Source organism: Toxotes jaculatrix, chromosome 10 (genome assembly GCF_017976425.1).
Source record: "Toxotes jaculatrix isolate fToxJac2 chromosome 10, fToxJac2.pri, whole genome shotgun sequence".
NCBI classification, from domain to species: Eukaryota; Metazoa; Chordata; class Actinopteri; family Toxotidae; genus Toxotes; species Toxotes jaculatrix.
In genome coordinates, this window is record NC_054403.1 from 171,389 (window position 1) to 186,283 (window position 14,895).

General features: G+C 42.5%; 2 gene segments (V, D, J or C); one reads left to right on the plus strand and one right to left on the minus strand.

The window, feature by feature from the left end:
- The first annotated feature begins 4,157 nt into the window (after positions 1–4,157).
- On the plus strand, positions 4,158–5,113 carry LOC121188899. The segment is given in 3 exon segments: positions 4,158–4,220; positions 4,382–4,670; positions 4,909–5,113. Coding segments are annotated over 3 exon segments (546 nt in total).
- Positions 5,114–5,936: 823 nt separating this feature from the next.
- The window catches only part of LOC121188595, a 235,660-nt gene continuing 226,701 nt past the window's right edge, over positions 5,937–14,895 (minus strand). Inside the window, 2 exon segments of the V gene segment in view lie at positions 5,937–6,438; positions 7,576–7,611. Coding sequence covers positions 6,116–6,438; positions 7,576–7,611 — 359 coding nt within the window.

Sequence of the window (14,895 nt, forward strand, 5' to 3'; positions counted from 1 at the left end):
AGCCTTCAGGGCTGGGGACGCTGCAGGGCTAGCAACAGCCAGAGCCAACCTGTCCCATGGAATCAAAGTAGCAAAACAACAATACAGCAAGAAAATAACCAGCCACTTCAGTAACACCAGGGACACACAAAGCCTGTGGAGAGGCATTCGAACCCTCACTGACTACAACCCCCCCCCCCCCCCCCCCCACAAACCTGTGACAGTGACATCTCACTGCTGAACAGCCTCAACGACTTCTTTGGGCGCTTTGAGACACAGAACACCACACCAGCACAGAAATCATCACCTCCTCCGGACGAGCAGGCTGTGTCCTTATCTTCAGCCAGTGTGAGGAAGGTCCTTTCTAGGATCAACCCACGCAAGGCAGCTGGACCGGACAACATACCTGGTCGGGTCCTAAAGGACTGTGCTGAGGAGCTCAAGGATGTCTTAACTGACATTTTCAACATCTCCCTGAGCCAAGCGGTCGTCCCCAAGTGTTTCAAGGCCACCACAATAATACCGGTACCAAAGAAACCACACCCGTCCAGCCACAATGACTACCGGCCCGTAGCACTGACACCCATCATAATGAAGTGCTTCGAGCGGCTGGTTATGCAGACCATCAAATCCGTCCTCCCCCCAACCCATGACCCGTTTCAGTTTGCATACAGGACCAACAGGTCTACTGAGGATGCCATCGTAGCCGCACTCCACCCAGCCCTCACCCACCTTGACTCCAAAGACTCTTATGTGCGAATGCTGTTTCTAGATTTTAGCTCAGCATTTAATACAATCATCCCCCAGCAGCTAACACACAAATTGGGATGCCTGGGAGTCAAGACCTCTCTGTGTAACTGGGTGCTGGACTTTTTATCAGAGAGACCACAAAAGGTAAGGGCTGGCAGCAAAACCTCCAGGACCATCATGCTGAGCACAGGGGCTCCACAAGGTTGTGTACTCAGCCCGCTACTCTTCACCCTGCTGACTCACGACTGCGTACCCAGCCACAACACCAACCACATCATCAAGTTTGCGGATGACACGACCGTGGTGGGCCTCATCACCAACCAGGATGAGGCAAACTACAGGACTGAGGTGAGCCAACTGGTCCAGTGGTGCAAGGATAACAATTTCAATTCAATTCAATTCAATTCAATTTTATTTATATAGCGCCTTCCACAATGAAAATTGTCTCAAAGCGCTTTACAGAGACCCAGAGCCTGACCCCAGAGCAAGCACTTAAGGCGACAGTGGCAAGGAAAACTCCCTTTTAACAGGAAGAAACCTTGAGCAGAACCTGGCTCAGATGGGGGACCCTCCTGCCGATGGCCGGGCTGGGTGAAAGGAGGAAAAGGAGGAAGATAGGACAGCTAGGAATGGAGGAGAGGGGGAGAAAGACATGCAGCATAATACAGACAATGTGGGTCAGTATTTACATTACAGTTAGTGAACAGTTATTGGATAATGTGTGCTCAGCAGATTAGAATTATGAAACAGAGCACGGAGGCAAAAAGCTGTCATGACTGGTAATTATTTACATTACAGTTTGCAAAGAATATTAATCCAATATTTATCTGTAGCAGAACGGAACATTAAACATGTTAGAAATAGATCATTGTAAACAATAAACAGCAGCAGGTGGGTGGAGCCAGGACCATAGGACATGCAGCTCCGGAGCCAGAGGTACCTGCAGTAAGGTACAGAGAAAGAGAGACCAGAGAGAAACAAACACAGGACTACGGGACAGAGAGGACACAGAGTTAATGACATGTAATAAAGGCTAATAAATTTGAGAGTGGGTCTGAGGAGAGAAAGAGAAAGAAGAAGAAGTGTGCAGTAAATCATGGGATGTCCCCCAGCAGCTTAGGCCTATAGCAGCATAACTAGGGGATGATTCAGTTGCCTGAGCCAGCCCTACTAAGGGCTATATCCTTAACTGTAACAGTGTCTATAGAGATAATTGTGACTAACTATAAGTTTAATAAATAACTAGGACTGTAACTACAACTAATTATAAGCTTTATCAAACAAGAAGGTTTTAAGCTTCGTTTTAAAATTAGAGAGGGTGTCTGCTTCCCGAACCCAAACTGGCAGTTGGTTCCATAGGAGAGGGGCCTGATAGCTAAAGGCTCGGCCTCCCATTCTACTTTTAGAGATTTTGGGAACCATAAGCAAACCTGCATTCTGGGAACGAAGCAATCTGTTAGGATGATATGGTACTATCAGCTCTTTGAGATATGAAGGAGCCTGGCCATTGAGGGCCTTATATGTAAGGAGAAGGATTTTAAAATCAATTCTGGATTTTACAGGAAGCCAAAATGAAGATCACAGCGACCTTGATCATTACCCTTTGACCTCCAAAGTCTACTCAGTGCATCCTTGAGTAACAGTCAAACATTTGTGCAAAGTTTGAGGACAATTCCTCAGAGGGTTCTTAAGATATTGCATTGCCAAGCAAAACATAAATATGGTCATAATGACCTTGTCCTTTGACCTCTAACCTCCAAACTCCTTTCAGATCTGCCTTGAGTCACAGTCAACATTTCTGCAAAGTTTGGCGGACAAACCTCAAAGAGTTCTTGAGATATTGCGTGTAGAAGAATCAGGTACAGACAGAAGGACGGACAACCTGAAAACACAATGCCATCGGCCTTAATATGCTATCACCGAGGTGGAGACATAAAAAGTGCATGAAACTCTAAAACCTTTAAATCCTGAATTTCTTTTTATCTTTATATCATGAACTTTTCCTCTTTTCCCTTCACATTAATTATTGTTCATGCAAAACTGTGCCAGTAACAATGAACACGTCTCTGTTGGAGTCAGTCAGAGCATTTCCATAGAGCCACTTTGCATCAGCAGCATCATGCTCCAGTGCTCTGGGAGAGTTTATAGTCCTGAGACTTGAAGACTGGATGACTGACAGCTGTCCTTCATGACAACACAAGCCACAGAAATCCTCCTGATCCAAAACATGACTTTGATCTCCGTCCTCATCTGGACTGTCCTCTGCTGCTGCTTCAGATGCAGAGTGAACACTGGCTTAGTGGCAAACTTGTGCTCACACAGTGAAAAAGCATCGTACAAAAACCTCCCTCAGTCAGACTGAACAGAAAGTGACTGCTGCAGCTGGAAACTACTGCAGAGTCTGACACACTTCACTGAAGGCACACACACACACACACACAGAGTCATGTATCAAAACAAGATCATTAACAAAATACTGATTAAATGATTTTGTCCATCACAGCTTCTGTACCGCTTAACTCGTGAGGGTCGCGGGGAGCTGGAGCCTATCCCAGCTGACTATGGGTGAGGGGCGGGGTACACTCTGGACTGGTCGCCAGCCAATCGTAGGGCTGACACACAAAGACAGACAACCACACAGGAGATTTAGAGAGAGGGGGACGTAACTAGAGTACCCGGAGAGTGCCACGTAGACACAGAGAGAACACGCAAACTCCACATGGAAGAGCCGAGACCGGGGTTCGAACTTGGAACCTTCTTGCTGTGAGGTGACAGTGCTAATCATTGCACAGCTTTCATCTCCAATCAACTCAAACATACTCACTCAGTGGTACAGATACTCCAGTATATCATTGTAAAATAAATAAAATAGGCTACACGATTCAACACACGGCACGTTTCCATGGTTACTACACAGCGCGGTTAACATTTCCAAGGGTGAGCTCCACCTCCACTTCCCCACTCCGGACGGCACCACCTCCCATGTGGGAGGTGCCGTAGGACTTCGGTGCATTGTGGACTGGGCGGGAGTCACCCCCGCGACCTGGGCCTCGACCAAGATAAGTGGCAGATGATGACATGAACTTACGGTGAATAGCTTCATCGTCTTTACACACTTTACCTCATTACTCGACAATATACAAACACAGTCGGTCACAAACAGACTGTAACTGATGCTAACATTATAAACATGAGATATAGCACAACATGGAACATGTCAAACACCAGAATATATTCCAATTACTCCTGGGTCTTCTTTAGAAATGAACATTATATTTCATCATTGACAGAAACAGCATGAAATGTTGAGGACAGCTACAGCTGACTGACTCTGTGTGTTTGCATATGTGTCCTGCCTCTCTGCTCCCAGCTGTTAAGAGGCCAGTGTTGATCAGTGTGTGTCCAGGCCTTTCAGAGCCACTGACACGCCAGCAGCACAATGATGATGTCTCTGACTCTACTGCTGGCCACCCTGGGGCTCCTTGTTCAGGGTGAGACTCTCTGCTGAAAACACAATCATGAAACAAGCAGCACTGACCTTCCATCTATTGTCCATCTTAAAGAAATGATCCTCTTGTGTTTGGATGTTGATCGTCTTTCTCCAAACTGGATTTGTCTCAATAACCCTTCTCCTCTTTTTCATGTTTTCCAGGTTCATCAGGTGATATCACCGTGTCTCAGTCTCCTGAATCTCAGTCTGTTGTTCCAGGTCAGACTGTCTCTATCAGTTGTAAAGCCAGTAGATCTATAGGTGATGACGTCAACTGGTACCTTCAGAAACCTGGGGAAGCTCCAATACTCTTGATTTATGATACTACAAATCGCCAGTCTGGAGTTTCAGATCAATTTAGTGCAACAGCACATCAGACTGACTTCACTCTGACCATCAGTAGAGTCCAGGCTGAAGATGCAGGAGTTTATCACTGTCAGCAGATATCACTGTGACTCAGTCTGTTGTTCCAGGTCAGACTGTCTCTATCAGAAGTAAAACCAGTTCAAATGCTGGCAGTGAGGTAGACTGGTACCTTCTGAAACCTGGAGAAGCTCCTAAACTCCTGATTTATTATGCTACTAGAATTTAAAGAGTCAACTGTCTTTCATAGAATTCTTATCAGTTTTATCAGTTCAACACTTGCCTCTTAACGGCTGGGAGCAGAAAGGCAGTTCATATGCTGGCAGAGAGGTGGACTGGTACCTTCAGAAACCTGGAGAAGCTCCTAAACTCCTGATTTATCATGCTACAAATCGTCAGTCTGGAGTTTCAGATCGTTTCAGTGAAAGTGGATCTGGAACTGACTTCACTCTGACCATCAGCAGAGTCCAGACTGAAGATGCAGGAGTTTATTATTGTCAGCAGCATAACAGCCGCCCGTTCACACAGTGATACAACGTCGTACAAAAACCTCCCTCAGCTGCAGAGGAACTGATCTGAATCAACAGCTGCACAGACACAGACATGAGGAGTTTTTTCTTGCCACTGTCGCCTTAAGTGCTGATCTGGGGTCAGGCTCTGGGTCTCTGTAATACGCTTTGAGATAATTTGGATTGTGGAAGGAGCTAAATAAAAAAACTGAATTGAATTGAAAAAAAAATAATAGTATAGTGAGCTACAGTATAATGATCACTGTGTTTAACAGGGTATTAAACAATATATTTAAAGTGTGAGCAAACTACATCACTTGTAGATGAACTGAAACATAGTTAAATGAAGCAGGTAACAACACATGAACACTTTTTTGTTTGGCTTTGAAAAGAAAGATTCACTTCCATGTTTTCTTCACAGCTGATTTTTCAAGTTATTCAACTATAACTTGAAATTCATTTGATTTCTATTTAATTCAGTTACACTTTACTTTTCAATGGACCTCAACACTTTATATGTTTTAACAAGTTTGTGTTCACAACAAAACACAAAGCTTGAGTTAAATGTTGACTCCACATTGATAATACAGAAGCTATGATGATATAAAAAGCTGATGAAATCCTGCTCCATGATTCTGATGCAGCACATTGGTCTCAGACTTTACACATTTACTCAGATTCATGACACTTTCTGGACTCTTCTAAAAGTCAGACTTTCTTTCTTAAGTCATTTCTAAGCTATTTCACAATCTGACACTCAGCTGAGTTCAATCTCTCTGGATCTAATGGAAATATTAAGACAGAAAGATTGATTGTTTTACAAGAACATACAGGGAAACAACTGATGTGATGAACAGGACTTTATTGTACTGAAAAAATGAAAGATTACAACAAGCAACAAAACCTCATTGATGAAACGTAGAATCAGAGACTGAGTGAGAGAAAGAGACAGAAAGACACAGTGAGAGTGGAGACTGAGAGCAGGAGCAGAGTAAAACCAGTAGCAGAGTCTCAGAGAGTCAGGTCAGGACTGGGAACACTGCTCTGTCCTCAGTGTCTCTGAGACCGGAGTCTGGGAGCCCTGGGTGGCCTCACAGGTCACAGAGTCCGCCTTCGTCCACTGGTCTGCAGTGAGCCTCAGGGAGCTGCTCCAGCTGTAGGTGCCGTCCTTCCCCAGCACCCCGGGGCTCCTGCTCTGATCCAAGCTGCTGCTGCTGCCGTCCACCTTCCAGGCCAGACTCCAGCCTGAGGGGAAGCCCTTGTTGGCAAGGCACATGAGCGTGGCCTTCCCCTGCTTCAGCTCCTCGTGGGAGGGGGGCAGCACCGTCAGGGTGGGACGGACATCACCTAGGAGACAGCAATCAGATTAGAGGACAGGGACCGACCACAGCTGTCAATCAAACACCTTTACTGTGTGAGAGTAGATTTTGTCCTTTAAGGAGTTTCTGCCAGATGGTTTTTCTGCTCCACCAGTCACTCACTCACACATGGTTTTACTTCCCTTTAAGAAGCCTCTCATGCAAATCAGCACAGAGAGAATCATCACACAGTTTGAGCTGAAATATATCAAACTACACTGGAAATAGAAGAAGCACATTTGGTCCAAAATTTCTTCATGTGGATCATCGTCAATCATCGTCTGATGAACTTTTTAAATGATTTCAAACAGCACTGGAAACAATATATATCACAATGAAGAGATTGCAGATTTTCTAACATCTTCAAATCCACATCTTTGTTTTCATTCTGTTCAATTAGATTTAAACGAAGTGAATCTTAATTGATATTTTCAAAAGTTTAGCTTTTAAAAGTTGAATTATTTAAAATGAAAAATGAATCTTAGAAAACATGTTTCAAACAGACTGAAGTTTGATCTTTTCTACAGTTCAACATAAATTTCAATATGACAGGAATGTGTAAAGCAAAGTTTAGTGAAGCTGCTCTGAGTTCAGCTCCATGATGAAGGAGGACAAATAAAATCATCAATACTAAAAGTGTTTGAAATCAAACCAGATCATTTCATCTGCTGTAACATTCAACAACTGAATTTAATACATGACTTTACAATATTGTACTTAGTATTTTTGCAGAAACTTACTTCCAACATCCAGTCTGGTTCCTCCACCAAAAGTCCACCACAGTGATACAAAGTCATTGAGCCGTTGTACAGAAACCTCTCAGTGTAGAGAGACACGGCTCTGTGACTTTGTCAGACTGAACTAAACCTACAAACCCTACAGATGCAGCTTCACCATTAAATTGGAGACTAATGATTCATCCTCTGGCTTCATGTTTAATATTCATCACAATGAGTTTTTATCATTTCTGCTGCTAAAACAAACTTTGTCTCCTGGTGCAAATTTTTTGTTCAACAATTATTCATCAACATGTAAAAGTGAGGAATTTTCCTGACACGTTGATTATAAAGGAAATAAAAAGAGAAAAAGCCTCTGAGATAAAACAATTTACAAAAATTTGACTTACTTCCAATATCCAGTCTGGTTCCTCCACCGAACGTGTTCCACAGTGATACAAAGTCATTGAGCCGTCGTACAAAAACCTGTGTAGAGAGACACGGCTCTGTGACTGTGAAACAAACATCAACTAAATCAGTCTGTTTTTTAGATTTTGAGATCTGATATAAGAAATGAGCCAAAAATCTTAGAATTAATATTTTTCTATCACAACTTTATTTTTCAATTTCACAATGAAAAAAATAAAGATTTGATGAGATAAAATAATCTAAATAATAATTCAATAAATGAAATATAAAAAGAAAATGTCCAGATGCATAAGTTCACATCAAAATTTACACTGAAAACATATTTTTATATATTTTTCCATTAATCAGAAGCTTCATCATATTGATATCTGTTGGAGTCAGTCAGAGCATTTCCATAGAGCCACTTTGCATCAGCAGCACCATGCTCCAGTGCTCTGGGAGAGTTTATAGTCCTGAGACTTGAAGACTGGATGACTGACAGCTGTCCTTCATGACAACACAAGCCACAGAAATCCTCCTGATCCAAAACATGACTTTGATCTCCGTCCTCATCTGGACTGTCCTCTGCTGCTGCTTCACAGGTAAAGTCCAGAGAATCAAACTCCTCTCCTCTATCAACATCCGTCCCTCTGACATGAAGCTGACTGAACGCTGACGCTGCTTTATGTTTGTGTCTCTGTGTCCTCAGAGTCCAGAGGACAGGTCACAGTGACTCAGCCTGGAGCAGTGAGCTCTGCTCTGGGAGGCTCTGTCACCATCAGCTGTAGAACCAGTCAGAACGTTTATTATTACAGCCCAAACCACTATTTAGCCTGGTACCAACAGAGAGATGGAGACAAACCTAAACCGCTCATTTACGCTGCTTCCACTCGAGTATCAGGGATTCCAGCTCGTTTTAGAGGCAGTGGATCAAACTCTGACTTCACTCTGACCATCAGTGGAGTCCAGGCTGAAGATGCAGCAGTTTACTACTGTCAGAGTTTTCATGTTATCAACAGTCAGCATGTGTTCACACAGTGAAAAAGCGTCGTACAAAAACCTCCCTCAGTCAGACTGAACAGAAACTGAAGTGACTGCTGCAGCTGGAAGCTACTGCAGAGACTGATACACTTCACTGAGGACACACACACACACACGTTTGTACATCTATCTTTGTGAGGAAACTCGTTGACATAATGCTGTCCCTAGTCTCTCACCATAACCTTAACCATCAAAACTGAATGCCTAACACCAAAAGCAAATCTCATCCCTCAGTCATTTTAATGTGTGTCACAATCTGACGACCAGACAACATGTCCTCATTTCAATGGTTTAAAAATCAAACTCACAATGTACGGCCATACAAGTATTCACACACACACACAGTGGTCTTTGTGTAAATAGTTTATAGAAGTCACTCAGTGTATCTCATGATACATCTAAATATATACTGATCCAAATGTAATTACAGATGTTAAGTAGAATGTCTCTGTCGAGCTCATATCTTCACCAAATTCAAATATTGATGAAAATGTTGAAAAATCTCACAATGTTAAGGAAAGTGAAGATTCTCAGTCATCCAGGTCAGGGTGTTTCCAAAAGCTGTGGAAAGGCAGCTGGACGTCCTTGAAACTCTTGAAGATGTTTCATGTTATTCTGAGCTACAGTGATGGAATAAAAATAAAAGCATCGACACTGTCAGGAATTCTGTTCAGATAAAAGAATCTTTGTGCAACGAAAAGGAAGCAATAATATTTTTTATGTAGTTATACAGTGATAAACCCTCCCTCTGTTTATTAAAAGGAAAACAATTTGACTCATTTACAAAAATTTCTTTTGCTCATTAATATTTGTCACTTTATTGTAAACTCTGTTTGTCCCTGTCAGGATCCTTTTCCAGTAATCTGACAGGTTTAGATCTGATCCTCTGAACTAAACCTGCACCGGAGCAGGTGAGGTGTGCAGCATGAGTTACCATGGTGATGTGACCCAGTAAGAAGTGAACCACCGTCGTGATCCTAAAAACCCAGAGTTAAAGCTGAAGTTACACAGCTGACCCCAAATCCTGCTTTGTAGTAATTTGTAGTACAGGCCTCAGAGCGCGGCTGGCTTACTTCCAGTATATTGATAAAAAATATTTAAAATGTGAAGAAAATAAATTTAAAACCCCAAAAAAAGAAACAAAAAGTTTTTCATTGGATGAAGAAAGTATCATGAAACTGTGTTAACATTAAAAAACTACAGATGGAAGCAGAAAGTATTGGATGAACTGATCTTTATTATCTGGAAATATTGAAAGAGAATCAGGGATTCCAGCTCGTTTTACAGGCAGTGGATCAAACTCTGACTTCACTCTGACCATCAGTGGAGTCCAGGCTGAAGATGCAGCAGTTTACTACTGTCAGAGTTATCATGAAATCAACAGTCAGGATGTGTTCACACAGTGAAAAAGCGTCGTACAAAAACCTCCCTCACTTAGACTTAACAGAAACTGAAGTTTCTGGAAGCTACTGCAGAGACTGATACACTTCACTGGACACACACACACACACAGAAAAACAGACACACACACACACACACACACACACACACACACACACCAGAAGTTACAGTTACACAGATCATATCAGTGTTTCTGACACGATAAATGTGAATATACATCCATATACATAGAGTCTAACATAGAAATAATTTGTTAGAATTTAATTTACGCCCTCAATAAATCAGCCTCTATGCTGATGACTTCTTGTTATAAATCCCAAAAATTCTTATCTTTCCTTCTTTCATTTACTAATCAGACCAGACTTTAAAGCAGGCTTTATGGCTGCATTCTCAAATTTCTGATGTCCATTGAATCTCTTACAGTGCTTGGAATCCACATTTTACCAAACAAATAATAACAAACCCCCTCTGAGTTTACCCAGGAATGCCTCATAAAATAGTTTCCCTACAGCAGCAGGTGTACAGAGCCTTCACTGTCATAGTTAAAATATAAACTTTCTTATGTAGTGGTCTCTGTTTGGTTTGGTTTAGGCACAAAAACTTGGACCTTCATCACCATGGTTAAAATAATAAAGACACAGTTGAGGTGTAAGAACTGTCAGAATAATTTTCTTATCTGTCATTTCACAATCATAGGACATTCATGGTTAAAGGATCTGTCTTTATTGATAAACATTTCACATCACAGCACTGAAAAAACAAACTGGGTCTGAAAAAGAAAATGATTTGGTGTAATTGGCCTCAAAATGATTCTTTCACACAATTCTTATCAGTTTTAGGACACCTGTCTCAGTGCTGAGGGGGAAACAGCATGAACTGTTGAGGACAGCTACAGCTGACTGACTCTGTTTGTTTGCATATGTGTCCTGCCTCTCTGCTCCCAGCCGTTAAGAGGCCAGTGTTGATCAGTGTGTGTCCAGGCCTTTCAGAGCCACTGACACGCCGGCAGCACAATGATGATGTCTCTGACTCTACTGCTGGCCACCCTGGGGCTCCTTGTTCAGGGTGAGACTCTCTGCTGAAAACACAGTCATGTTCTGCTGTGATGGACAAAGACTGAAACAAGCAGCACTGACCTTCTTCCATCTATTGTCCATCTTCAAGAAATGATCCTCTTGTGTTTGGATGTTGATCGTCTTTCTCCAAGCTGGATTTGTCTCAATAACCCTTCTCCTCTTTTTCATGTTTTCCAGGTTCATCAGGAGATATCATCTTGACTCAGTCTCCTGAATCTCAGTCTGTTGTTCCAGGTCAGACTGTCTCTATCAGATATAAAGCCAGTAGATCTATATGTGATGACATCAACTGGTACCTTCTGAAACCTGGGGAAGCTCCAATACTCTTGATTTATGATACTACATATCGTCAGTCTGGAGTTTCAGATCTATTTAGTGCAACAGCACATCAGACTGACTTCACTCTGACCATCAGTAGAGTCCAGGCTGAAGATGCAGGAGTTTATTACTGTCAGCAGGATAACAGCCTCCTCTTCACACAGTGATACAACGTCGTACAAAAACCTCCCTCAGCTGCAGAGGAACTGATCTGAACCAACAGCTGCACAGACACAGACACATTTTAGACGACTGACAGTGAATTCAATTCAATTCAATTCAATTTTATTTATATAGCACCTTCCACAATCAAAATTGTCTCAAAGCGCTTTACAGAGACCCAGAGTCTGACCCCAGAGCAAGCACTTAAGGCGACAGTGGCAAGGAAAAACTCCCCTTGAACAGGAAGAAACCTTGAGCAGAACCTGGCTCAGATGGGGGACCCTCCTGCTGATGGCCGGGCTGGGTGAAAGGAGGAAAAGGAGAAAGACAGGACAGCTAGGAATGGAGGAGAGGAGGAGAAGGACATGCAGCATAATACAGACAATGGACAATGTTAGAGGGGCAGCATTTACATTACAATTAGTGAACAGTTATTGGATACTCTGTGCTCAGCAGATTACAGTTATGATAGAAAACAGAGCACAGAAGCAAAAAGCTGTCATGACTGGTAATTATTTACATTACAGTCTGCAAAGAATATTAATCCAATATTTATCTGTAGCAGAATGGAACATTAAATGTGTTAGAAATGGATCATTGTAAATAATAAACAGCAGCAGAGAGACCAGAGAGAAACAAACACAGGACTACGGGACAGAGAGGACACAGAGTTAATGACATGTAATAAAGGCTAATAAATTTGAGAGTGGGTCTGAGGAGAGAAAGAGAAAGAAGAAGAAGTGCGCAGTAGATCATGGGATATCCCCCAGCAGCCTAGGCCTATAGCAGCATAATTAAGGGATGGTTCAGTTGCCTGAGCCAGCCCTACTAAGGGCTATATCCTTAACTGTAACAGTGTCTATAGAGATAATTGTAACTAACTATAAGTTTAATAAATAACTAGGACTGTAACTACAACTAATTATAAGCTTTGTCAAACAAAAAGGTTTTAAGCTTAGTTTTAAAATTAGAGAGGGTGTCTGCTTCCTGAACCCAAACTGGCAGTTGGTTCCATAGGAGAGGGGCCTGATAGCTAAAGGCTCGGCCTCCCATTCTACTTTTAGAGATTCTGGGAACCATAGGCAAACCTGCATTCTGGGAACGAAGCAATCTGTTGGGATGATATGGTACTATCAGCTCTTTGAGATATGAAGGAGCCTGGCCATTGAGGGCCTTGTATGTAAGGCAGGGGTGTCAAACCTGTTCCACAAAGGGCCGGTGTGGCTGCAGGTTTTTGTTCCAACCAATCAAGAGCACACAGTTTGACCAATCAACTGTCTGAAGACTGAGATCAGTTGATTAAATGAGTCAAGTCTGGTGTGCTGCTGCTTGGTTGGAACAAAAACCTGCAGCCACACCGGCCCTTTGTGGAACAGGTTTGACACCCCTGATGTAAGGTGAAGGATTTTAAAATCAATTCTGGATTTTACAGGAAGCCAATGAAGAGAAGTTGCTACAGGAGTAATATGATCTCTCTTGCTAATTCCAGTCAGTACTCTCGCTGCAGCATTTTGGATCAGCTGGATGCTTTTTAGAAAGTTAACTGGACATCCCGATAATAGGGAATTACAACAGTCCAGCCTAGAAGTAACAAAAGCATGGACTAGTTTTTCAGCATCACTCTGAGACAGAATGTTCCTAATCTTACTGATATTGCGCAGGTGAAAGAAGGAGGTCCTAGAGACTTGTTTTATATGTGAGTTAAAGGACAGATCCTGATCAAAAATAACTCCAAGGTTCCTCACAGTCGTACTGGAGGCTAAATTAATGCCATCCAGAGTAACTATATGATTAGATAAACTGTTTCTGAGGTGTTTGGGACCAAACAAAATAACCTCAGTTTTGTCTGAATTCAGAAGAAAAAGTTACTGTTCATCCAGGCCTTTATCTGTTGTGTGAAGTCCACACAACAGATCACTGTCAGGAAATACTGTTCATAGTTTAAGTTTTATCTGATTTAGTGCTTTGTACGGATAAAACAATTATAGTGGGTGACTTTAATATTCAATTCAGAATCAGACTCAATTGGCTTCTTTCAAAATGTTAACAAACCGACTCACTGTTTTAATCACACCCTTGATCTTGTACTGACTTATGGCATCAAAGCTGAATATTTGACAGTATTCCCTCAGAACCCTGTTTTATCCCATCATTCTTTAATAACATTTGAATTTATAATAATGAACTGCACAGCATCTGGGAAAAAATGAACTACAGTCGATATCCTGTAGATATTACAGGAGTCTAATAATGCTGTTAGCAAACATAAAGAAGTTATTCCATCTTTATTATGTCCGTTGCCATGTGCCAGTTTTACAGAGGGCAATGACCTAAACTTTACTCCAGCAGACTGACAGCCTGAAAGGATAATTAGATTAGATTAGATTAGATTCAACTTTATTGTCATTACACATGTACAGGGACAGGGTAACGAAATGCAGTTTAGCACCTAACCAGAAGTGCAAAAGCAGCAAGTGCAGGATATAGCCAAAATAAAAACAAGTGCAATATATACAGTATTCACATTAGATATATACATATATAAATAAATATATATAAACATGATGTACAGATGAGTGTTGTGAGTGTATGTGTTGGGCAGTTTTCACCACCCGCTGCAGTGCCTTTCGGACTGAACAGTTTCCATACCAGACTGTGATACAGCTGGTCAGGATGCTCTCAATCACAGACCGGTAGAAGTTCACCAGAACGGCTGAGGATAGGTGGTTCTTCTTCAGTGTCCTCAGGAAGAAGAGGCGCTGGTGAGCCTTCTTGGCCAGGCTGGAGGTGTTGGTGGACCAGGACAGGTCCTCTGTAATGTGGGTCCCCAGAAATTTGAAGTTGGAGACACGTTCAACAGCCATCCCATTGATGTGAATGGGGCTGTGCGTGCCTCTTTTCACCTTCCTGAAGTCCACAATGAGCTCCTTTGTCTTGCTGGTGTTCAGGAGCAAGTTATTGTTGCCGCACCATGTGGCCAGGTGCTGTACCTCCTCCCTGTAGGCAGTCTCATCGTTATTGCTGATGAGGCCAATCACCGTGGTGTCATCTGCAAACTTGATAATGATGTTGGATCCATTTACAGGTCTGCAGTCATGGGTGAAGAGGGAGTAGAGGAATGGGCTCAGCACACAGCCCTGTGGTACGCCGGTGTTGAGTGTGGTAGTGTTGGAGCAGATGTGGCCTGACCTGACATGCTGAGGTCTGTTGGTCAGAAAGTCCATAATCCAGTTACAGAGGGAGGTGTCGATGCCCAGCTCTCCAAGTTTAGTGGTCAACTTGGAGGGGATGACGGTGTCAAGCTGAAGTCGACAAACAGCATTC